Source organism: Leopardus geoffroyi, chromosome A2 (assembly GCF_018350155.1).
Source record: "Leopardus geoffroyi isolate Oge1 chromosome A2, O.geoffroyi_Oge1_pat1.0, whole genome shotgun sequence".
NCBI classification, from domain to species: Eukaryota; Metazoa; Chordata; class Mammalia; order Carnivora; family Felidae; genus Leopardus; species Leopardus geoffroyi.
This window is the reverse complement of record NC_059331.1, coordinates 79,879,341-79,904,191: the sequence shown is the minus strand read 5'-3', so window position 1 is coordinate 79,904,191 and position 24,851 is coordinate 79,879,341. Positions and strand designations below refer to the sequence as shown.

At 47.0% G+C, this 24,851-nt stretch overlaps 1 protein-coding gene across 17 annotated transcripts in view; it reads right to left on the bottom strand.

The window, feature by feature from the left end:
* SRPK2 (SRSF protein kinase 2) overlaps positions 1–24,851 on the bottom strand; it is a 258,055-nt gene that overhangs the window by 9,881 nt on the left and 223,323 nt on the right. For 9 of the 17 annotated variants that reach the window (XM_045494513.1, XM_045494517.1, XM_045494505.1 and 6 more), the window contains 9 exons: positions 18,578–18,743; positions 17,388–17,413; positions 15,669–15,915; positions 14,282–14,764; positions 7,938–8,038; positions 7,709–7,816; positions 3,066–3,135; positions 2,355–2,447; positions 1,934–2,026 (listed from right to left, as the gene is read on the bottom strand). In XM_045494513.1, coding sequence (XP_045350469.1) covers positions 1,934–2,026; positions 2,355–2,447; positions 3,066–3,135; positions 7,709–7,816; positions 7,938–8,038; positions 14,282–14,764; positions 15,669–15,915; positions 17,388–17,413; positions 18,578–18,743 — 1,387 coding nt within the window. The remainder of the gene's footprint in view (positions 1–1,933; positions 2,027–2,354; positions 2,448–3,065; positions 3,136–7,708; positions 7,817–7,937; positions 8,039–14,281; positions 14,765–15,668; positions 15,916–17,387; positions 17,414–18,577; positions 18,744–24,851) is intronic. The other 8 variants (XM_045494509.1, XM_045494514.1, XM_045494520.1 and 5 more) reach the window with 2 other exon arrangements.

Genomic DNA, 24,851 nt, shown 5'->3' with positions numbered 1-24,851 from the left:
CAGAGCCCAGGCCTTCTGAGAAGCTCCTCGCTGCAGAGGAAAAACTCCGTGTGGCTTTACTGGCTGTTGGTCCTCTGTGCCTGATGCCGGAACCTGTCCGTCGGCCTGTGGCGGATTCTCTGTTCGGCTGACAGAGCAGGTGCTGAGTAAGGTCCAGCGCCCTCCAGTGCCCGTCCCCTCCCTAGAGCATCAGCAGGTCAGCCATGTCCCCTACTTCATGACAGACTAGGCTGCTAGCTCTTGGCCACCCTCCCCTCCAAGCCTCCACCTGACAGTGGTGATGGCTGCGGCTGGGGGTTCACTGCAAGTCCAGCCAAGTCCTCCCAGGGGCCAGGCCGTCTCTCACAGGCTGTGAAAACACTCTGAAATGTGGAAGAAGGGCTCTGCCTTGATTAAAACAGAGTTCCTCAAGTCACGCTGAATCCCAAGCCACAGTAATCCAGAGCCTTCCCTTGCTTCAGCCCTTCAACCATTTTTAAGAAGTTTCCTACAGAAACTTAGCCCGCTCTCTCAGCAATACTGCCGTCTAGAAGTCCGTCGTGTTTAGAGCAGTTCCTTTCCTGTTTACAACTCTGCCTCAGCAAACGTGACATGAGCTACTAGGGTGCCACGTGCTGCGTAGGAAATGGAAGGTGCAGAGATGACATGACAGGACGTGCCCAGCCTCACACCATGCTGTCACAGAACAGAGCTCAGTGGCAAGGCCATTCTATTAGCCTCAAGCCTACTTGGGCCCACGTGTGAGGGGAACCATAACCTTGCTCATGAGACCCAGACTCAAAGTCCAGGTGGGTCTTCAGAACCAAAATCGACACAGGTTGTCTGAAGAGCAGTTTTTCCTGACCATCTTTTTTCCCTGTGATAAGCCTCTAAAAGGTAGTAAGAAAATAACTGCATCTAGCTACACATTTCAGAGGTTGCCCATGGGGTGGTCCTAGGAAAGCCGGGAGCAGTGGTCGCTGTGCTCAGAGTAAGTGGAACAGGAAACTGCTGGCTTTGGCACAGCACGTTCTCGAGTCTTGCGCATTTAACGGGGATGCATAATTTAAAGGAGAGAACAAGGACTGGGTGGCTGGACATCACCAAAGGGTATGATAAGGATTTATGACTCTAGAAGAATACCTTATCTCATAGGAAAATAAAAAGTCAAAGCCAGCTCTCCAAATCTGACTAAAGCAGAAAGCGATAGAGCATGTTGGACTTTCAGAAATTTCTAGAAACTCCACATCCTACTCAAACCAACTTTAAAAGTTCTTTATTAAAGGGGGTGCAACTGCTCCCTCTCACTGCCAAAAAAAATTCAAGCTGGAAAAACATAATTAAGAGGTCCAACATGCTCACACAAAACAATATGGCGCCGGGAAGGAGTTCTTTAAAAATAAATTCCTGGCGCCTTTTTACTAAAGTAAATCAGCTATTAACACAATGTGAATAGTGCAGGGGAGAAGAGAACGTCATTTCTCAGAGCAGGGGGCACAGGGTCTCAGCAGCCCACGCCCACGTCATAAGGAGCTCAGACACACCCAGCAGGACACAGAGGGACGCTCACAAAGTCCTGTCCCCAGGCTGCCTCTACTCCACGGCAAAAACACTCAGGCTCCACGAACAACATGAGAAATGGAAAGAGAAGTCTAGCTGGTTTCTAAAAACCACTTAAACTCCTTTTCACAAATCCGTGAATACACAGACTGGGCTTAGATTAGGAGAAGAGAGGGCGGGGAGGAGACCGAGGGTTCCGGGAAGTGGTACTCTTACAAAATCCGTACTCCACAGATGGGAGATGGTTCAAGCTTATTTCTCGAGAGCTTTCTTCAGCAGAATCCCCCAGCTGTAACAAGGTCCAGGTCTTTCTCCACTGCCCAAACGTGAATGCACAATTTCTCCTTTTGGGAGAGGATTATGCTGAAAATTAGTGTTGCATAAATACCGTTACCTTTTCTGGTGAAAAACTCCTTGGAATATTTTCCCAACATAGCGTATTTTCGAGGGACTTTCCCCAGCAGTTCAATGATCAATGCTATGTGATCTGCATTGGGAAACATTGCCAGCAAAACAGAAACACACGACAGTTTAATCAGTACACTGCATGCAGACACTGCTACCGCCCGCGCAGACAGAAACAGAGCGCGACCTGTATGATCCAAGCACAGGCTCTGCCGGTGCCGCCGGATGCACAGGGGGACCGTGGCAAGGTCAAGTGCGGTCTTCCCTGTCAACTTTTAAATCAGCACAGGAATTTCGCTAGGTTGCCTTTCGAATTTAGGAGAAATGTCTGCCATCATTCGCGCTACAATCAGTAGTGCTATCCCGTTTCTGTCTGCATCGTGGCGCTTTTCAAAAAGAAGAGGTACTACCTCTGCGATTGAAGAATTCCCGAGAATATTTTCCAGATAGAGCAAAGTGCCTTGGGATACTGCCTAGCAGCTCTATGATGTGGGCTATGTGGTCTATGGAGGAGAGAAAAACAGGACATGGGAATGGGAGGGGCAAAGGGAAGGATGGGATAAAAGAAGAGGGAAAAAAATTGAAATTAGTAAAAAATCAGAAATAGATTCAAATCAACAATGTCTGCAGCACATCCATGCAGAGGCTTCTGGGGCTGGCAGGCCTCAGGCACCATCTGGAACATCGGACGGTGACTGATGCCAGCTCACCCCTGGCCACCCCAGCACTGTAAGCAAATAAGCATGGAGATGGTCAGCTTTACAGATGGAATTCAGGCCAGAATTCCCAGGTTTTCAACTCAGCTCCCCGACAGGACAGTGAAATGGGCAGATCGGTGGACAAAAGGACCACAGAGAAGCCTCGGGGGTCGCACAGCCTGTCCTTCCCTGGCTGCTGAGCGCCAGGCCGAGGCCAGCAGGAAGGAGAGGTGGCCCCGGGCCAAGGGCAGAGCTGCCCGTCCACTGTGCCTGAGGGGGCTTCAAGCTCAGGGGAAAGCATCTCGACTGGGCGTTTGAAAACCAAAACACAGCTCTATTTCGGTAGGGAAACACAATACTCTCCAGAAGCTCAGGCCTCTCAGGAGGCCCAGCCTGAGGTATTTGGCAGGCGGCAATACTCACCTTCATCCCTGGAATAGTCTTCCCCAGAATGCGGTTCAAACAAATAATCTCCCGTTGCCAGCTCAAATGCCTAGGACACAACAGATGACATGCTAAGCACTTCAAAGACACTGGCCCCCGAGGCAGCAAGTTTCTCTCCTTATACAAGAGACCCACGTTTTCCGAGGACCTGATCAAACCCAAGAACCTTCTAAAAGAGCTCAACACCAACTTTTTTCTTTCAACTCTGAACTTCCTAAAAGTTCAAAGAAGCTTCAGAAATTTTCCTACATTCTCTTTACTGGAGGACGCAAAGGCTGTGTCCTCTCCTCATTTTGCGAGAAGCACAGCGACAAGCAGCTGTGTGCAGGCCCGGGGGGAGGGGAACGTGCTCCAGCTCTGGACGGTGGGACTGGGACTCAGGCCTGCCCTCCCCCACGCAGGCTCATCGGGTGTCTGGAAAGCGGGCACTGCCGCTCTCTTGAAGCAAAGACCCTCGTGCCTTGGTAACCAGGAGCTATTTTCAGCATCTCATCAATTCTGCCACTTCTGACTCAAGCAAAGGAAAACCTCGAGCCAAACAGAAGGCTCTGAGCCCTGGGCCAGGAGGAGCCAGGTGAGGAGGCAAAGGAGGGCCGGCCTGCTTCTAGGGCTACCACTACCCCCAGCATGCCCTTTGTTTCCATTTCTGCCACACACTCTTCTCCCCTTGTTCTAAAAAAAAAAAAAGAACAAAAAAAAGCTCAGGACCATGGGTTTAATTTGCTAATGTTATAGAAAGATGGCAACTGCTATTGCTCTGCTGATGGAATACCACATTTAAAAATTTTTTTTGTTGTTTTTTAAAGGAAAAGGCTAAATCCTATTTTTGGTTTTTCTATACTTACTTCTATTTTGTATTGGATCTTGTGGTTCTGAAAGGTGCTCAGGGGCCTGGACCTCTGTCACAGATGCCTGCGGATCAGGGCCCTCCTCACTCCCACCCCTGATGAACCATCATCGCACCCACCCATTTCCTCTAGAAAGACCAGAGTGACCTCTAGAAATGACCAGAGTGGGTCAGGAGGGGGTCTCCTAGCACTGTCTTTAACAAACCGAAGGTGGACGCACTCAGGCCAGGACCACATCTCTTCACCATTTTTTTGGTTTGTTTGTTTATTTAAAGAAAGGAGGGCAGTGGGGTGACAAGATGGTTGTCAGCTGCCCCATGAGAGCATTGGTGCATGAACTCAGGATCCCGCAGGACACGGACATGCCCATCCCAGCCCGTCCCAGCACCAAGTAAGCTGGTCACGCAGGCGCTGCAGGGCCAGGGAAAGTCCTTACCGGGAGCCTCTCCTCTCCACCCAGCCTCACATCTGGCCACAAATCCAAGGGGAAAATTGAACAGCCAGAAGGGTCTTCCCCGCCCAGGACACAACTAAGCAGCCTACAAGCCATGAGGAAAGGGTGAAACCCTAATGGAGAAGAAGCCACTGCGGATGCTCCATGGAGAGGGCCACGGCTGCTCCTTAACCCTCCCCTGAGAACTCTCTCTCCTCACACATTTTCAAACACATTTCAATCAGGTTGAATTTATTTCTTACAGCCTAACACTAAGGTAGGTCAACTGAGTGTTCTTTGAAAGACGACTGTTTCAATTAGCACCCACGTGTTTCCAATGAAACACTCAAGTCAAAGAAGCCTACACAGAAATGGTTTAAAAGAGAAAAGGAAGATGTGAGGGAAGATGGGGGCTCACGTGTGTGTCATCTGGTCCCAGTTCTCTGGGGAGTGACAAGACTTCCTTAACAGGAAGGCCACATGTGACAGAGCTGATGCAGAAATTCCGATGGAAATGTGGGCCCTCATGCTTCACGACCTGCCTTCACGCCGGTTAAAGATTACCACCTTCAACTCCGTAGGTTACTCCTGATATAATCTCTATTGTTACTGTTTTAATACTTGGGATTTTTCATGCTTGGGAATCTTGGATTCCTTCATCTGTACTTGACCAGACCCCCTTGGGAGACGTTCCCCTGGAGCAAACTCTGTTCTCAAGTCCTGGGGAGACCAGACACCTCTTTCTTGAAATGCCCTCCCCCCCACACCAAGTACCCGATTCTGAATAAATAAGGTCACCTATTCTTTCTGTGATGGGACCAGTGCTGAACAAGTGAACTTTGCCAGTCTGCCTTTTCTTATTTCTAGGGCACTGACTATGGCTCACCGCGGAGCCTGTAGACGTTACCTGCTCTGGGCCTGTGACACACAAGTGCACAGCAATCGGTGCCTCGGCCCACGCAGAATTTTTAGATCACATACACTTACATTGGGAGGGGCCCCAAGACTCAAGAAAAGGAAAAGAGGTTCAACGGGACACATATCTCAGTTTCTCTGCCTCATTCTGGTGCTCTCCTCTGGCTCTAAGAGCCCTCCTCCACGATGAGAGCAAAGACACCAGCTGACACGCAGGAGCTCGCGACCCCAGTAGGGCCTCTGCAAGTCTTCATGCCATTTATGCCATCAAAGGACTCCAGGCCTCACCACCAAGAACAACTAGAGCTTTAGTATAGACTGGAATTATGAATTTAATATAATATTATGTTTCTAAACTTCGACAAAAGGACAGGAGTGGAGAAACACCGCCTCGTGTTTACCAGGTTGTCTGAGAAGAACAGAAGGGGACCTCTCAGCCTTGGCCTTCAGTGATGGGAGGTGGGGGTGGGGAACGACGGCTTGCCCCCCATCCAGAACAATCACGCTTCCAACATCTGACTCATGAAAAAAACAACAACCCGTAAGTGGCCTTTGAGGCACCGAGGGAGCTTATGCTTCGTCTGAGGGGAGCAGGAGGCAGGAGAAAGGAGATGGTCTCTAGCCCTGTTCACAGCAGCAGGAGTGGCCAGGGTGTGAAGACTGTGTGGAGGGGCAAGTCCTAATCTAATGGAAGGCAAGACAGACAACCTGGTATAAAATCGCACTGAGCTCCACCATTATTCTCCTGTCTCTGTGATCTTGTCCTATTTTTCCGGTTATATCACCAAAATTTAACACCCCAAATTAGAAGCACAGGATTTCAGAGTTGAAAGAGCTCTTGGAGTCTAATTCAGGGCCCCTCCTGTGTTGCTGGGGACAAGCAAGGCCTGACCTCACCACATCCTGGAATGGAACATTTCTCCCCCGAAGCTCCAATTTTTGAAAGTGCTCCCTTCCTACTGACCTAACCTCTGCTTCCCACCGCGTCCGGGCCCTCCACCCCCTCCTGCCCTCTGGACCTCACTCCTCTCTGCACAGCAGCCTCCAAATTCAAAGCAGCCATCACATGCCCACCAATCTTTTTAACTGTTCTTTTCCATGTCTCACACAGCAAAGACTGAAGTTTTTGATACTCACTGAAACACTTAATTTTAAAAATTATCTGGTATGATTTGTCAGAGCAACGTGGGACCAGAAAGGCACGATGTTTCCACTGGCCACATCTGTTGCCTCAGATCTTGATAATTTTACACAAACAACTACTATTTTTCCATATTGTCCAGCACCACGCTTCTTGCTGTAGCACCAGGGGGCATATGATACAGCAAACTCAGAAGAATTGTTAATCTTTGAATAACAGACAATTACATATATTGCCTGTTGCTCTTTTTAGTGAGAAGAAAAGTGCCAAGCTTTACACACACAGTCTTTCATTTTAAATATATCAGAGAATTTGGGGGGGGGGGGATGGAGTAAGAAAAACATGAAATAGCACCCCCTTTTCCATACACACACACACACACACACACACACACACCCTTCCAGCACGGGACCACAAAGCACAACCCACTTAGAGGAAGGTGCTGAACTGGCTAGGAACCAGGGCCAAGAAAGAGAAACTGAAATCGGCTTATGGAAGAGGTCCCACCGGTGCTCATCAATTCACAGGTCGGCAGCAAGTGAGAAAATGATGCGCTGGTGAGGGCCGGGGGAGGGTCTAGACACAAGTAAACCCACGATGCAGCCCAAACCAGTATGATACACAGCGGGGACAGGCGTCCTGAGACCCCGAGAAAAAACATCTCCGTCTTCTCTATGGGAACAGACTCCATCAAAGGGACTATGGGCAGCTACTGGTGTCTCAGAAATCAGTGGACAGCCCACAGCAACAAGCCAGAATATTCTCTAGATTTGGCCTTATATATAAAGGAGGAGAGATTAAACACTGGTGTGTGGGGAAATCCTTTTCCTTGTCAGTAAGGATAGAAGGTCTGTCAGAGGTCACTGAGAAGGGCTCCCGCCTTTCGACCTCAGACAACCTTTCCTGAAGACACCGCTGTCTCATCCTCCTCCACGGCACAAGGGAAGGGTACAGCCCGCAATCTTTCAGAAACCAGACAGAATTACTTGAAGCCATTTTGCCACCACAGAGGAGGCTGTGATTCCTGGGGGTGGTGGGCTGAAGAGGGCCTTGAGTAGAGGTCGCGTGTCACAAGACCAAAGCAGGCTAAACCCTAGAACACGTCTGAGAAGAATTCTTCCAACTCTCAAGGCGCTCAAGACAGCAACCTTGCCCTCACTCATCCCACAGCAGACGTACTCCGCAGTCGGGAAAACTCAGACCACACGTACTGGTGAGACTGTCCCATGATAAGCGCTGCGGGATGGGCCTTTACATGGAAGGAAATGGCCAAGGCCGTTCTTACCATGCATGCTGTGCTCCAAATGTCAGCAGGTGTGCTGTAACCTGCCCCTATTAAAACCTCTATGGATCTATACTGACGCGTCTGGATGTCTTCTGTGAAGTGTTTATGCTGGAAGGGAACACACTGTATTAGTACAGAGGAAAACAGACATGCAAAAAGAAAAAAAAAAAAAAGCGTCTTCTAATCCATGATCATGACCAAAACGCTCTAGAAAGAAAACTTTACTTACCACCCAACAAGCATTTCCCAGGTCGGCAATTTTAACTCTGATTTTATCTGCGTTCCGTGGATCCAGGGGGTTCACCAACAAGTCGGCCGCCCGGGTTTTTGCTGGCATGAGCAAAGAGCGAGACAGTTAGTACTTGGGAGGGGTGGCTTGCGTCTGTGCACACAGTGTCTGCCGGGCACAGTCTCCTTTTCTAGGGAAGTGATGGGAGGATCATTTAGGCCTGGAGCCCTGCAAGTTGAACTCAACAGAATTTGAAATTCTTGGTCTCCATCCCCGGAAGATATTTCACAAGAGAGAGCACACTGGGCTGCCCAGAGACCTCACCGGCTCCGCCTTGCCCTTTCTCCTTATATTGCTGATTCCGCCACCTCTAGGATGACCCTACTCTGCTCCCTTCTGCATCTTTCCAGCTGCTCCTCATCGCATCAGAGCTCATAGAGAACCACATCTATCTTGGTGCGTTACTACATGAAACGCTAAAGTAGAGACAACATGTTCCCAGATGGCCAATCCCTTTCTAGGTGACACACACTTCACCTGGTAGCCACATCTCCTACCTCTCCTGCTTGGGCTGAGCACAGAGACCTCAAAGGTTAGATGATGGCTGGTTAACAAATACAGATTACAGGCCAGGACTAATCAGTTTGGGTTTAGCTTTGGACAAGTAACGCTCCACAACAGAGGTCTCCTGAGGCCATCTGGGCCACAGGGCAAACCGCTGAGGTCCCTCCCAAACTTATCAAATACTCAGGCCACTCTTAAGCCCAGTGACCCCGAGAGAATCTCAACAGTGGACACAGGGCTAGACTTCTCAGGGTTCCTGGGGCCAGAAGAGCTTTATGGACAAGGCTACATCATGCCCATATTGGGCAGGGTTAACCAGGGGGCAAGTGACAAAGAAAACTAACTTGCAGAGGCCCAGACAGGAAATCCTGAAGTGACTGAGCATCTTCCTCAAACCTTAAAATGACTTATAAGCTCCAATTTCTGGAAGGGATGAGATGTAACTATGGTTCTTACTAATGGAGAAGTAATTCTGAGATGGTATTTACAGACTAAACAGAAAAGTCCACTCAATGCAGAACATCAAATACCCTTTCATCCGCTCAGAGCTGGGCACTGCTAAAACAAACCAAACCTCCTTTTGGGTACACCCACACCGTGGAGCCACAGTGCTCAGGGGGCTCTGATTTCTGGGCATCCCTCCCAGGAGCGGGGGCACCTACAGAACTCCCCAGGAAGGGCCAAAGGATGCAGAGAGAGCTCTGGCCAACATCTTAGCCCCCAAGTCCCACTCCTCCGGCTTGTGGGTTAATGTGGGTGGGCCAGCCTCACATGTCCCCTTTTGCCATCTGCCCTATGACCACATTCCTCTTTTTAAGGATGCCGATCCACTGTGGACTTTGCCAAAGGCAGTCTGAGCTGGCAGAACAAACACAGGAACTCTGAAACGACGAGAAGGAAAGAAGCACAGAGACCCACACGAGGAGGCAAACTGGATACAGTGATTGAAGGATGGGAAGAAACAGAGCTTCAGGAGAAACAAAAACACTGACCCAGTGGACAGACAGGCAGCACCAGAAACGGCCAGATGAATCCCTCACGTCACTCAATCAAGGAGACTCAGCAGGCAAGAAAATGGAATTCGAGGTTTACAGAACCGGATTCAACTGGACGTTTCAATACCAACAAAGTTGTGAGACTCTGGAAAGTGACCTAACTCCATGAGGCTCAGTGCTCAAGAAAGAAGCGGAAGGGGCCATGCCACACCCCCCTCCAAACTGACCAGCCAACCCAGTGGCCTGGGAGAGCGGCGGCGGCGGCGGGGGGGGGGGGCTCCACCGGTGCTGGGACCAGCCAGACTACACTCCCCGCCCCAGAATCAAAGCTCCACCAGCAGAGAGCAGGCAGAGGGGGAGGGGAGGCCAAACACTTGAGATCAAAGGTCTAAGGAAGAAGAGGGTGAGCCTCCAGTTCTGACTGACTGAGAGTAAGTGGTGCCCAGTGCCTGAGGGTGCAAGTGTAGGGAGGCATCTGGAAGTGCCACCAGTGTCCTAAAGACATTCCCCGGGAGCTGCATGAATCAATGAAGCCAGAGGAGATCTGGCCTGAAAAGACGCATCATCACACATGTTCAATACGGTTTCTTTGTATTTAACACCCCTCATTTTTGATCACTAAACAAAGTCTCTTTGGTGACAGGCTGTTACCCTCCTGGTTCAGGTCTGTAAACGGTGGCCCCGCTCACAGCACATCCCAAATGATACCAGGGAGTTCATCTCAGAACTTGAACTGTACAGGAACACAAACGAGGTAAAAGACAATCTACTTGGTATATCCGACTTCCTTTACTCAGTGTGATAATTACCTGACCGCAACCCTCAAAACAGCCCATTTAAACAACAGGCACTTGCCAGGGACTAACACCAACTCTGCTTTGCCTGGGACTCAAATCATCTCAGCTCGCTGAGTCATTATTGTGGTCACCTCTCACAGCTCTTCCTAATGCTCAGCTTCTTCCAACGAGGGAATGAAAAGTGGGGATATGTCACTTCACGAAGGACAGGGCTCTTAACTCGTCTCCGGTGGCCCGGGGTCCGAGCGACACTACTCATTCCATGTGAAGCTATCCTAGAAACTAGTAAGATAGCTGCGGGTGGTGCCTCCAAGGGACGAGACCATCATCATTACTTATGTGCAAGGCACTGTGCTAGGCTCGTGCAGACTCTCTATGGTTTGAGGCGTCCCTCCAATAAACACACGAATACCTTCTCTGCACCCAGAGGTTCAACACCAGGCCCCGGGAGATCTAATACCTGAGCCTGGCCCGTTCATTCACCGAGTATTTACAGAGTCCCTTCTGTGTGCTGTCTCGGCACTGGGAACAGCATGAACAAGGCATGCAGGGTACCCCCTCCACAGCCCAAGTTAGGAAACTCATGCACTGGGGGGGCGGTGGGGAGATGGGGAATATAGATAATAAAGTAAAAATGAAGGAGTCACACACCATGTCAGGTGGCTCTATATGCAAAGAAGAAAAACAAAGCAAAGAAAGGAGGCGGACAATGATGAGGGTGTTCAGGGGAGGTCTTTTCTCAGAAGGTGACTCTGAGGAGAGGCCTGAACTAAGGGAGGCGTGGAGAGAGAGGGGCCCTCAGCAGAGGAGACAGCAAGCGCAAATGCAAAGTGCAAAGATGGAGAAACAAACTTTCACTTTTGAGAAACTTAAGGAAGAAGCCAGCACGGAGGTACAGAATCAGCGGGGGGGGGGGGGGGGGGGGAGACAAGGCCAGAGAGAGAGCTGCCAGGAAATGGCCTGCAGAGAGCTTGCAGGCTTTAGAGTGACGCCCCGCACTGTTATTCTGAGTGGAAATGCACTGCAGGTCCTTCTGGAGGGAAAGGGAGGGAAGAGGACAGGGTGTGCCCTAAGGAGGACAGGCTAGGCAGCAAGAGTCACAGCGAGGGCAGCGCGGGGCCAATATTACAGCAGCTGGCACAAGGTCTGGCAGTGATCTGGGTCCCCACCAAGTGGCAGTGAGTACCTTGCAGGTAAAGCCAGCAAGACCAGATGGGACGGGCCAAGATACATGCTATGGCTCCAAAGCTAATAATCCCAGAGGAATCCCGCCTCCTCAGCCTTTAGTGCTCCCCAGTCACTCCAGGGAATAGTCTGCATCCTTCAGCCTGGAGGGTGAGTTCTTCTGGCCTGACTTTTCCTTCTGCTACTTCCTAACGTGTGTGCCCTGGTCTAACGACAAGGATCTACACCAGCTCTGAACATGGCTTGTTTCTCTTGCCTCGTGTTCACGCAGTGGTAGATGGCCAACTACGAGCCTCTGGGCCCCACTCCTTCCACGCAGGAAATGAACCCCTCCCGTCCAGGAGGCGGCCCACCGTTACCAAACGAACAAGCTGGAAACCAAAACTGAGTGCCTCCAAACAAATGAGTGGGTAAGGAGATCCTGACCCTGCTGCGTACCTAGAATTTCACAATACTGAAAAGGTCTGCTTGCTGAGAGACTTGGGTCAAAGTGAAAAATAGACCTGCTATTTCTTCCCAATGCAAGATGTTTGTACAAGAGAACTGGTGCTGGGAATGAATACAGTTTTGATGGTGAATGGAGACAGGTGGCACAAAGGTAAGAGGAGAAGGAAAAATACCCAGATTATCACTGATTTGATCGCTTGTTACTCAATAAATGTTTATCACAGCACTGAGTTAGATGCAAAGGATACAAGGATAAAAGCACACAGCGCTCCCAATGATTTTACATCATGGCGAGGAAAAGATGATGGAAACAGTGAGCATGCAGTTAAGTAAAGCATGACCGGTAGGTAAAAGGGAGAAGGGAACAGGACCGCGTGGGAAGTGATGCAGGGTTAGCGTTTGTACCAGCCGGCAAAAGAATAAAAGTTGGCCGAGAGAATGGGCAGTGGAGAAAGGGGAAGAGACACTCCCAGCAGGAAGAAAGGCAGACGCAAAGGTACAGAAGTAAGAGCGAACATGCCATTTACACACAGACGCTCTTCGTCAGGTCTTGAAAATAAACCGGGAAGTAGCTACGCTATACTTAACGACTGCAAAACCTTTTCATGGTTTACTCCTTCAATAAAAAGTGTCTGAACGTTCATCTCAGTAGACACGTATTCATCAATGGCACATATCTCTGTTCCTACGTTACATACATGATAAAAGGTAAACAAAAATAATAACAGAAACTACCGGAAGACATGGTTGACTCCAGCCTGGGGCAGGGAAGGTATGAACTCGGGACGTGGTTCCAGAAAGAGAGGAAGCAGCAAAGAGCAATGGGATTGTGATAAAAGGACAGAAGAGACCATTCGAAGAGGCTCATGTGGACCAAACTGAGGACAATTCCAGAAGCTGTGAATGATTACAAGACATAACCCAAAGCGGTAATTAAGAGCAAAGGAACCCATGAGCGCACGATGTGAAGGCACGTGCGAGAGACTGTGGGGCAGGCGGCATGCCAGGGAGGAGCACCAAAGCCCGCCTTCTGGAAGCATCTTCTCTATCTGGCTGCTCCGGAGTTCTCTATCCATTTATAATAAACCAGTGATCCAGCCAGAAAACGAGTTTCCTATGTTCTGTGAGCTGCTGGAACAAATTAACTGAACCTGAGGAGGGGGTCGTGGGAACCCCCGATTCATGGCTGATGGGTCAGAAGCACAGGTGACAATGTGGACTTGCCACTGGTGTATGAAGGGGGGCGGGGGTGTCTGGTGGGATTGAGCCCTTAACCTGTGGGATCTGGTTCTGTCTCCAGAGAGTGTCAGAAATGAGTTAAATCGCAGGACACCCAGCTGGTGTCAGCGAAGCTTTTGGGGCAGGGAAAACCCCCTACACACACATTTAGTCACCAAAGGTGTCAGAAGTAGCGTGAAGGAGACAGACACAGGTGAGTTTTCCCTATGCGAACCTACCTTCCATGTGAAGGCATCTTATAAGCACCTTCAAAGAGTCCTTGATCGGGGTAAAAGTAAAAAGGAACAGAGTATGTTTACCCAAGTAAGATAAAGAAAGCACGAAATAGAACCCACATCCTTAAGGTGATTACTTAGAGCTACTTGAGGGGACTCCGAGGGCTACTTGCAGGGCTGGGTCATCAATGGACTCATCGTGTGTTAAACACTCTTGCCAGCAGAGGGAGCAGAGGAGGATTCTGAGCTGCTCTTCCGCGGGCTAGAATGGAAACCATGAGTGATGCCCCGGGGTTGGCTTACTGGAGTCCCTGAGCAGGTCACAGGCAGAGACAGGCTGTGGGGCACTCACTCTCAAAATACTTGATATAAGTCATCACATAAAATTCCATGCCACTTGCTTTAAATTGGCTTTGACATTTCAAGAGCTGAGTCCTACAACCAGAAACAACTATCAGAATAAAATCAGAGACTTCTTCCTTAACACAGACTAAGAGGAGGTATGTGTTTTCCTTGAATAGAAACAAGACAAAACAAAAACCAAAAGCAAGACTGTCAGATGGAAGTACAAATATTAAACTATATATTCTGTAAAAGCCACAGGTGTAAGCTGCTGGATATGGAAGGTTTCTACAAATGCAGATGTCACTAACTAAACACAGAAAGAATGAGAAAAGCTCAGAAATGGAATCTGATAGTCAGAGAGCCAGAGAAAGCCCTGCTGGGACAGAAGACAATTCAAATCACATTACTTATTCAGGAGGACAAAAGGAATAAAGCGACAATGGGGAATTCATACATACATGACATGCCCACCTCTGGCCCATTCCCTTCACAGCATTTGTCAAGGCTCGGATACTCGGGCCACTGAAAGGACACACTTGGTGGGGAGGGACACTTACTTTTTGGCAAATCTCCAGTGCTGGAGGCTGAAACCGTCCGGCTTCTGTCATGGGATGGACTGCTTTCCTCAGGCTCGGTAAGCGGGGATCCCTCGGAAAGTGCAGAACCACAAGCCACAGGTTCTAGGGGCCCAGAGAACAAGGATGTGGAAAACTCCGGAAACTGTGACTCGGGAATTTTATGTCGTCCATTTGGCAATTCACCATTGAATTGTTCATAGGAGCTGCTATATGTGTAATCACTTTCTGCATTTGGCTCATCAAGGTTATATTCCTCAGGATTGGGACAATCTTCTTCATCGTCATCTTCATCATCCAGCTGCTGCTCCAGTAAGAACGGGCCATTCTCAATATGGCCATTGGTTCTGGGGGACTCTATCCACGCAGGGTCTGTGCTCGTCAGTTCTGGTTCCACATCATCTCCATCTTTCTCAGTGTTTTCTTTCTCAGCGTCTTCTTTCTCTTCCTGGTCCTCAGCCTCACCTTAAAAAGTTGATGGGTTGAGAATCAGAACATGTTACTCTTCTCAACACAGTGGCACTAGGTACATATTTCCTCCAACAAGAGATTATTTTGAATGTGTTTAGGTTTTTGTTCCCCCATTGAGTAAGCTCTACACCCACCATGGGGCTCAAACTTGTGACCCTGAGGATCAAGAGTCGCATGCTCTGGGCACCTGGGTGGCTCAGCTGGTTGAGCGTCTGACTTCAGCTCAGGTCATGATCTCACAGTTCATGAGTTCAAGCCCCACGTCAGGCTCTGTGCTAACAGCTCAGAGCCTGGGGCCTGCTTTGGATTCTGTGTCTCCCTCTCTCTGCCCCTTCCCCACTCACACTCCGTCTTTCTCTGAAAAACAGATAAAACATTAAAAGAAAGAAAAAAAAAAAAGAGTCACATGCTCTGCCGACCGAGCCAGCCAGGCACCCCTGAATGTGCTGAATTTACATACTACACAGCAAAACACCTCTTGGCTCTCAAGGTAAAATCTTAGGTTTTCTCAATCTTATTTTTCATTTAGTAAATAACTGGCTTACTCTTAGTTAGAAGAAGTTAGATTTTGGGGCGGGAAAAGGGACTATTTCCACTTCTACCCTCTCTTCTACACTCTTTAGAAAATGGGGGTACATTACTGTTAGGGTAAAAGTTAATTACAAAATAAAGAACATTCATTAGCATGCTCGAGATGTGGTGTCAGGTAGACATTTTCCATTTTTAAAAAAGTGTTTTGAAATACTAATGTATTCCTGGCATTCATTTTACAAATGAAGTGGCAGACAGATTCCCATGTTCCCCAGTCCTCACATATGAAGCAGTGACACCAAGCCCACCAGGGTGGGGACCTGGTGGGTGCCCACTAATGAAGTGCCAGGACCCCATGCAGACTGACCCTTGTCATTCGCAGGCTCGCCCTCGGCTGCGTCCTCTAAGCCAGCAGTTTTGAGCTTCCCCTCTGAGCGGTACTCCTCGTCTTGTTCATTGGAAGGTACAGCGGATGAGATGTTTTCTTCTATGATTTTCCTTTCCGCTTCTCGCTCCAATTCTTCTATTTCCTGCAGGCGCTTTTCCAGCAACTCAGCCTGCCTTTTCTGCTTCTTTTTCAGTTTTTTCTTTTTGTTCTTAGATATTTTTCCTATCTACAACATGTTAAGAAAACACCACAGGTCAGTTTGCTCCTTTTTAAAGCACTACACAAGAGTGCAAGTGTGAGTGGCGTGGCAAGCCCCAACCAATCCTGTTTTCCAGGCCTGAGTTATTTATTACAACCAAATATGCCCACAGAGGAGATCGATCTCGTGTGTAGGGTCGCAGTAAAACCGGAAAAAAGAAACCAGCGCCGCCTACCATCATGGAAGGGGACTGCCAGCAGGCCCTGCCCTCAGAGGACACGGCTCCAATCCAGGAAGGCGGTTTCATTTAAACGCTGAGCACAGCAGAATACACTGAGGTACTCTGGCCTTTCAACAAGTAGCACCCCTTCCAAGTTTTACTGGCTGCTGCCCGTATACAAGCTAACAACATCCCCTGTCCTTCCGGTCTCGCCCAACTCTCAGCCATGAAAGAAGACCTTGCCAAAACAAGTGGGTTTCACTCACTGTTGGTCAACAGCTCTGTTTGTGTCTGGGTCTCCACACGGAGCTGTTGTTAACAACAGCCGAGACGGCAGAAACTGTCAAAAACGAGCGTACGAAGTAAAGGGAAAGAAAGAAAAAGCCACAGTTTCAGTCTGCCTGCGATCAGGGCCACATGACTTGGAAAGTGCTGGCAACGACAGCCTCCAGTCTCTCCACGGAGTCAATAATCGAAACAAGCTGCTCGAGCCACAGGAGGGCTGCAGGGACCGGGCCGTGCAGCGAGCCAGGTGGCATCATCACTATAGTTCCCGCCTGCACTGGGACTTCCACTCCCAAGTGAGGGCTCCTGGCAGCGCATTTCCTTTCAAGTGCTTCTGGTTCGTAAAGTGCTTTCAAGACTTGCACGTGACTCATCAACTCAAGACATATACACTCTATCCTCTACTGGAACTAAGCGGGTTTAGGGACAATGGGGTAAGACTGAATTCCAAGCACCTCGTTTCATTTGAATGGACCAGAAAATACACAGTACTCTTTTATACATAACTACCAGCTGGAAAACACATTAGAGTACAAGCTTCAGAAAAACAGGGATCTTGGAGGCAAATCAGAAGTAATGTTAAGTGTTTTTGTAATAATCACACTTCAAGCCCAATCTCGACCGCGTCACCCCTTTCACCAGACTCTGCCAACGGCACCCCAGAAAGTGCTCAGGGAAAATAAAGATCAAATGTGGAAGGGCTCTAACTATCCCAACTCTAAAAAATCCCTTCGACTTGTCAAAGCAGTACGTCTCATCTATTCAAGGATACACAGCACTTGTAAACATGCCCGCCCTTTACATTAACACGTATTAAACACCTACAGTTGAGAAGGGAACAAAGAAAGGTACGATCCGATTCCCAAACAACCTTAAATGAAAAAATCGTTGCAAAAAGCAGCAGAAACTAATGTTACAACTTGAAAAGCTCAATAAGGAACAGCTGCTTTTAACAAGAAGGTGAGTAGAAGTGTGTGTGGAATAAAGTACTTACAGGTTTTTGCTGTGGAGCCGTACTCACTAAAACAAAATGAAACAAAATGAATGTTTAGAGGAAAACAGACATATATCTTTAGGTAGGTTATCTGAATTGTAAAACGAAAAGTAATTATTGTCTTTTAATTGCTATCCAGCTGGAAAACTGTTTAACCTCAGTGCTTCTTAATCATACAGATCTAAAGGAAGTTTTTCCAACTCAAACGAATGACTGGCTCTTAAAAGGCACAGCAGTCGTTGTTCATATGGAGCCATTTTTCTTATTTGTCTAAAATTAAATACCCATTTATTTCATATCCAAAGCACTGATACGAAAATGGAGAAGAGTTCACAAATGTCACACCATCATCTAAATTTGTTCTACAGACAATGAAATGAACAATTTAGATAAGAGGATGTACATCTGTGTTTGACAACTATTTGGCAAATGTATACAGCTGAAATAAATCAAAAACTGCAGCAAGTGTTCCAGAAATCGCATGACCAGCCTCTGCGAGCAGCCACAGCTTGACAGACTATGGTTCTATGATCTCAAAAAACAGTAGAAAACAAGAGTAGGAGGTGGTGCATCTCCCAGAGCCCCGGGAGATGCAGGACTTTAGCCCCTCAGCCAGCACGCTTGCCTGACAACACACTAGGGCGCAGACAATGTGCAGACATGGTCAAAGTGGTCAACACTTGGCTGCAGCCACTATACCCTGTAAAAACCCGATGTGAAACTCTACAGGCCAATAAAGACATTTGGTCTTCTCCCACCCTAGGGTCTTTTGTAATGCACTCCAAAGCTACCAGCTGGACTCAGGTTGATGTAGACTAACTGGAGACTGGGAAGCGTTCTAACAAACCTGAAACTAGAAAAAAAATCTGATGACTACAGGCCGGCTACAAGTAACCTGTTACTATATACGCCTCTGCAGAGAAGCCTGCAGCGTAAGAAAACGTTCAAGCATTGGTGAAGCAGCATGTAAGATTTCATATGATCTTTTAAGGGAAGACGAAGTTAGGTGTATGACAGCATAATAATTGGGGTACCTTCCTTTTCAAGAAAAAGGTCTCATCATTTCTAGCAATCAGGCTCTTATGAAAGTCCCTAATGTACGTGCTTGACTCAACTACCTTCAGTGTGCAACTCTGCAGGCTCTCAGTGCCTCCAAACAAAATGAAACAAAGCTGCTTCAGCTCCCTCACCTGCAGACCCCGAAGGAGGAGGAGCACCTGCTTTCTGCCACTCGGTGGCCTCAGCTGCCATTCTTCGCACATATGCATCATCCACACACATCAGGATGTTCTCCGGCTTTATGTCCGTATGAATGATCTTGCACTTACTGTGTAGATAATCTAACCCCTGAAGGACCTGGTCACAGTAAAATCAAGAGAAGAGATGGGTTATTAATACCTTTCAACATTTCCTTGTAAATTATGTAACATAATCACAAGGCACAAAGGGTATTTAGTAAAAATCTCCCTCCTGCTCCAGGCCCCCAAAGGAGCCCAGAACCCTCCCATAAGCAACCAATGTGTATCATTCTGGAGGTAAATTTATGCTCATGGAAGCAAATGCATCCATAAATATACTTTTGTATAACAACTTTACTGAGATGTAATTTACATACAATTCACCCTTTTAGGTGGACAATTCAATGGTTTGCAGATGTGCAACCATCACCACATGTTAATTAGAACATTTTTATCACGGAAAAAAGAAACACCATACCCACTGGCACTCATTCTCCATCTCTTCCAGCTCCTCCAGCCTTAGGCAACCACTAGTCTACTTTCTATCGCCATACATTTGCTGGTTCTGGACATTTTATATAAATGGAATCATACAAAATGGTCTTGTGTAACTGGCATCATGTTTTGAGAGTCCATCCGTGTGTAGCATGTATTAAGTACTTCCTTTAATTGCCAAATAATGTTCTGCCGGTTATGCTATCCTTTGTTTAGCCATTCACCTGATGGATATTTGGGTTGTTTCCACTTTTTGGCTATTATAAATAATATTGCTATGAACATTCAGGCATGAGTTTCTGTGTGGACACATTTTCATTTTTCTTGGATATATACCTGGGAGTGCCATTGTTAGGTTATATGGTGACACTTCTGACAAACTGCTTGCTGTTTTATTCAGTGGTCACACCATTTCACATTCCCACTAGCAGTGTATAAGGGTTCCAATTCCCTCGTCATGGCCTACACTTTGCTGTCTTTTTAATTTTAGTCACCCTGCTGGGTATAAGGTGTGTATCTCACTGATAGGCACTTCCATGATGTCTAATGATGTGTATACATTTTTAATATTGCAAAAAAAGAGGATTAAATAGCCTCAGTATCCACTAAAACTGCTGAAACAAAGTATCAACAAAAACAAGACCCACAAAACTTAAAGTGCAGTGACCTAAATACAAAGCCAGTTTTTCTCAAATTATTTCCAGAGAGGAATTCTTTCAATTCTTTCCATAAGCAAAAATATTTTTTTTAAATATCCCCATTGTGTTCCTATACATTAGAAATTCTACCACTCAATAAATATTAGCATTTAATAAATACCATACACTTAAAAAATTTTTTTTCAACATTTATTGAGAGACAGAGACAGAGCATGAGCAGGGGATGGGCAGAGAGAGAGGGAGACAAAGAATCCAAAGCAGGCTCCAGGTTCTGAGCTGTCAGCATAGAGCCCAACACAGGGCTTGAACCCACAAACTGTGAGATCATGACCTGAGCTGAAATCAGACACTTAACCAGAGCCACCCAGGAGCCCCAATGTCATCATACACTTTAAATCATTTAGGGTATTTGTTCACAACAGAAGTGGGGAAAAAGACGAGAAGATACATGGTATTATCCAATTCTAGTAAGTTCTCAGCAAGAGTCCAATGCTTCTACTATATCTGGCTAAACAACCTTAACAGATGACAGTATTAGGATATGAGGGGACAGAGGTTTCAAAAGGAAAATGAAAAAAGGAAGACCCATCTCTTAAACAGGATGAAAATCCCTATACTCATCGAAAGTAACTTTCCCTAGGAAGGATTCTTACATGACTTCGCTGACCAAGCATCAGTCAAATTCCTGGAACAGGTCACGTACCTGGTTTGAAGTGTCTGACAACAGCAATAAAGAAAGCCCCCTGTCTCCAAGGGGCGTACAGTCAGAGGGCTTACTGTCTCATGCCTGAAGGGAGAGGGACCAGCCAAAAAGAAACCAAGATGAACCATGGCTACAGCAAACAAAGTTTAATGAGCTCTTGACAAGTGCCTAGTAAGTACTCAAACAGTAAACCAGATAAAACTAGAGTAAGAGAAGGAAAGACACTTGTCTTACCTTAAAAATAATATTAATGTTTGCAATTATACTGTAATTAGAACATTTAAATTATGTTTGAAATATCAAAGGACCAGTAAGAAAGACTCTTTAAAAAGAGTCTTTCCATAAAGAACAAGGTTATAATCCAGACAGGAGCACAATCCAATGGGCCTATATGCTCTTCACCGACATCCACGCATCTTCTTTGTTCAAACTGAAATAATACAGGGAATTTTAATATCTGAATAATGAGAGATTCTGAGAAGTATAAGAAATTAATGGACAGGAACAGTGATGATTTCTAACCTATGGAGGGCAAACAGACAAGATTTTTTGAGAAAATTTAAAGTTTAAAATTATCCCAACTGAAACTGCATTTCCATTATCAAATATAAACTCCAAGTAAAAATGTCCCCATCTCTCCACCTCCATTCCATGCTCAAGGCTCTCCTATTTCTCCACCTGAGCTCCTTCACGGAGATCAGGCTGTTTCACTGTGTGGGAGGCCACACAAGTAAGAGTTAACGCGATCCGGTATTCAAATGTGTTCCTAGGGGTTGCCAGTGACCAGGAAGCACTTGAGATGAACAAAGTGTTCCCAGCAAGAACTTAAGGTACCAGGTTTTTTAAATATCTGCAGTTACACTCCATTGGGTTATCCTTCCTTAAGAAGCAGAGCTTATAATGTCTGACAATGAACACAGTGAAAGACTTGACCCCTAGGACAAATTAATTAAGATAATGCAAATCTTCAAGGAAATAATTAAGGGACACAGTAAGTATGGTGTTAAAACACGACCTTGGGATTCACACCAGTCCTACGCTGCTGCCAGATCATTCTCTCACTGGACAAAGTACTTAACCAGAACATTCTCTCACTGGGCAAAGTACTGTCTGAGCTTCCACTTCCATATTCATAAAAGGGTGTGTGTATATATCTACTAAATAGAAATATGGTAGGAATTAGAAATAACCTATGGAAAACCTACAAAAAAACAAGGTTTAGCTCATAGGAAGCTCCAAATATTGTACTGGTATTGACTAAGTAACTATAACTTCGCTAAGTCACTTAATAAACTTCTCTGGGTCTCACTTCTCCCACTCGGAATGTGAATGGGCTATACCTGATACGTTCTGTGCTACATCCCAGCAGTGAAATTGTGGTTTAGTAATTTCCTTTAGTTCTGGACTACGTATTTTAAAAAAGCCTTTAGCTATAGACTAAAAAGAATGGTGTTATTTTTAAAGATAGCATTTCTTTTCTTAATGAAGTTTTAAGCAATAAAGAGCCCCAGAATCACTAAAGTAATGATGGGCAATCTCCTAACCATTTAAGCAGAGCATCTATAATGATGCACAAAAAAGAGAAAAGCAGTGAATAAGCTACATGCCCATGGGTAGATCTTCTCTTGCAAAACCTGAAAAAAAAAGAGCTCAGAAAAGGCTTTAGCAATTTCCCGAGTTTTCCTTCACTTGCCAGGCACAGTTTATTTGCCTTTCTTGCCTAAAAAGAAAAACACATACTTCGCCTCATCAGCAGGAGGCAGCAGAGGCTGCAGAGACACTCTCCGACTGCCATCTGTGAAAATCTACAGCCGCCATGAGAGCAGAGATAATCCAAGCACAGACGGGCCAGGGACTGGGCAGGACCTCACATTCGGAGAAGCCAGATCACACTGCCCAGGAGCAGGGCCAGTTCTCTCCTTGTGAAGCCAGACCTGCAGGTTAGCGGCAGCACAGCCGTGAAGCAGAGACCAGGGCTGGGAGCCAGGAGCTGTTCAGAAACAGATTAGCTATGGCTCAGAGCGAGTCCCCTTCCCTGACCTCAGATTCATCCGTAAAATAAGACGCTTGTCAAGACCGTCTCCAGGGCTTCTTTCTCTACACCTGTGAGGATGGTGAGATCATCTATTACTGGCATGAATGACATAAACCTACTCCTCCCTACCACGGCTTGCTACAATGGGTCCCATAATCGTGCAGATACAAGAGAAGGAGTAGGTCAAGAGGAATGTGGGACCTTCTCTCAGCGTTGTGTCCCTCGCTCTGCTCACCACCCAGAAAGCACAGCTTCCCCCCAAATCCTAAATTGTGAAGACAAACAGAATGAGAGCAACTTCCCAAATTATTTTCTGACTCTGGTTACCACATGGGGACTTCCTTCCTCCCCCACCTGAACAAAGGACATGGGGCCAGGAGACTCGGCCTGCCCCTAATTCTGTGAGTAAGGCCTTGCTAATGCAGCACGGAGGGAAGCCCAAATGGTAGCCAGAGGGGCTGGCCCACGCAGGAGCCTTTCACCAAGACAGTAACCCCTCGTGGTGTGCACAGAAACACCAGAAGGGCTCTCCTCAAGCCTAGAAACTTTCCCACTAGAAAAGCTAAGGTTCCCACTGGATTTCTCTTCCTCATTCAACAGATACGAGGTAAACCCTACAACCTGCTTCTGACAATTGTGGTGGTCAACTGAATGGAGGACTGTGGGAATCCCAGCTCAACAGAGGGGGCAAGAACTGGATGCACATGCAGACAAAAGTCTCAGTGGGCACTGTCCTTGTTTGCTTTGTCCCGAACCAGCATTCTGCTCCATGTTCTAACTTGCACTACTGAGAATTCATGAGAAAACCCTGCCGTAATGCCTCCGAATGTAGTTGGGACTAAAGAGCAAGCCAACGTGCCCAGCACGGAGACCACACGGCACAGAGTGAGCTGGGCACGAGGCTCACCGCTCTTCAAAGGGAGCGACTGCACCACCTTCCTGAGTTGACGACCCAACATTCTGAGGAGGAAAGTCCCAAGTTAGGTCAGAATATGTATCACCATGAAGAATACACCCAAGAACATGAAAGTGTTTACCAACTTAAAATTAGTCTTCTGTTCTATAATTGAAAACTGGCACAGTGATAATGAATTCGCTGATCACTAGGAGCAGCAGAATAAATGAAATGGCAAATAGATACTAAGTGTAGACCAAAGCAGTGATAAGAGGTGAGTCAGCTGGCCCAGGTAGGGCCAGGCTCTTCCTATGCTCCCAAGGTTCCTGCCCCACGGGCGGGGGGGGGGGGGGGGAGAGGGGTTGGAAAAGCCCTGCATTTTATAAATCCCCTCAGCTTACACATGCCATGCTGATTACCAATTATTTTGTAAATAAAATCCAATGGTTCTACTTTTTAACAATCTGCCAGCTCTCCTATTAAGGCAAAGAGAACCATTTACCACAAACAGAGACGTGAATGCACACTTTTCACAAAGACATGCTACAATTTAAATGCTCCCAGACCTTTCTACATAGACACTTCAGAGCACCCTGCAGTTGAGAGAATGGGTTCTGGAATTACACCACCTGAATTCAAATCTTGCCCCCCGCCGCACGCCAGTAACTGTGGGGCTTAGGGAAGATTTTTACCCTCTCTGTGAAGTGCCCTCTATAGAGTGGAGGTGGTGACCTCTCTGGCCTCATCAGGGTGTGGTGGAGACTGGGCAGCATAATACAAACACAGCGCTTCAAACAGTGGGCGTCTAAAGAGCACAGGAACTGCCTGTGACCATCATGGCTACAGAAAAGAGTAAAATAATAGTTTAAAAAATCCAGAGCTACAACCTGTAACTGCTAATTTTTCCAGTACTGTAGCAAAGTCACCAAAAACCAGGGCCTTGACCTTACCAAGAAGCCACTTCTTAACAGGGCTCCTGTAAAGGACAATGAATTAAACCATAAAGTTTACAAAAGTAGAACATCAGCTACCTTTTCAATATAGAAGAGAATCAAAGCCACATTCAAAGAGGAGCAACAGTTGGGCACCTGGGTGGCTCAGTGAGTTAAGCATCTGACTTCAGCTCAGGTCACGATCTTGAGGTTTGTGAGTTCAAGCCCCACGTCGGGCTCTGTACTCACAGCTGGAGCCTGGAGCCTGCTTTGGGTTCTGTGTCTCCCTCTCTCTCTGCCCCTCCCCTGCTTGTGCCCTGTTTCTCTCAAAAATAAAATAAAAAATAAACATTTAAAGAAGAGCAACAGCATTTGAAGAAGCCACATCACCTGCAGTAGACCTTTAATGCACCACAAATAAACACGGCCAACACTAGCATCCTTTTTCTTCTTCTGGATTCAGAAATAAAAGCGACACATGAAACAGACCTCAATAAAGCTGATTTA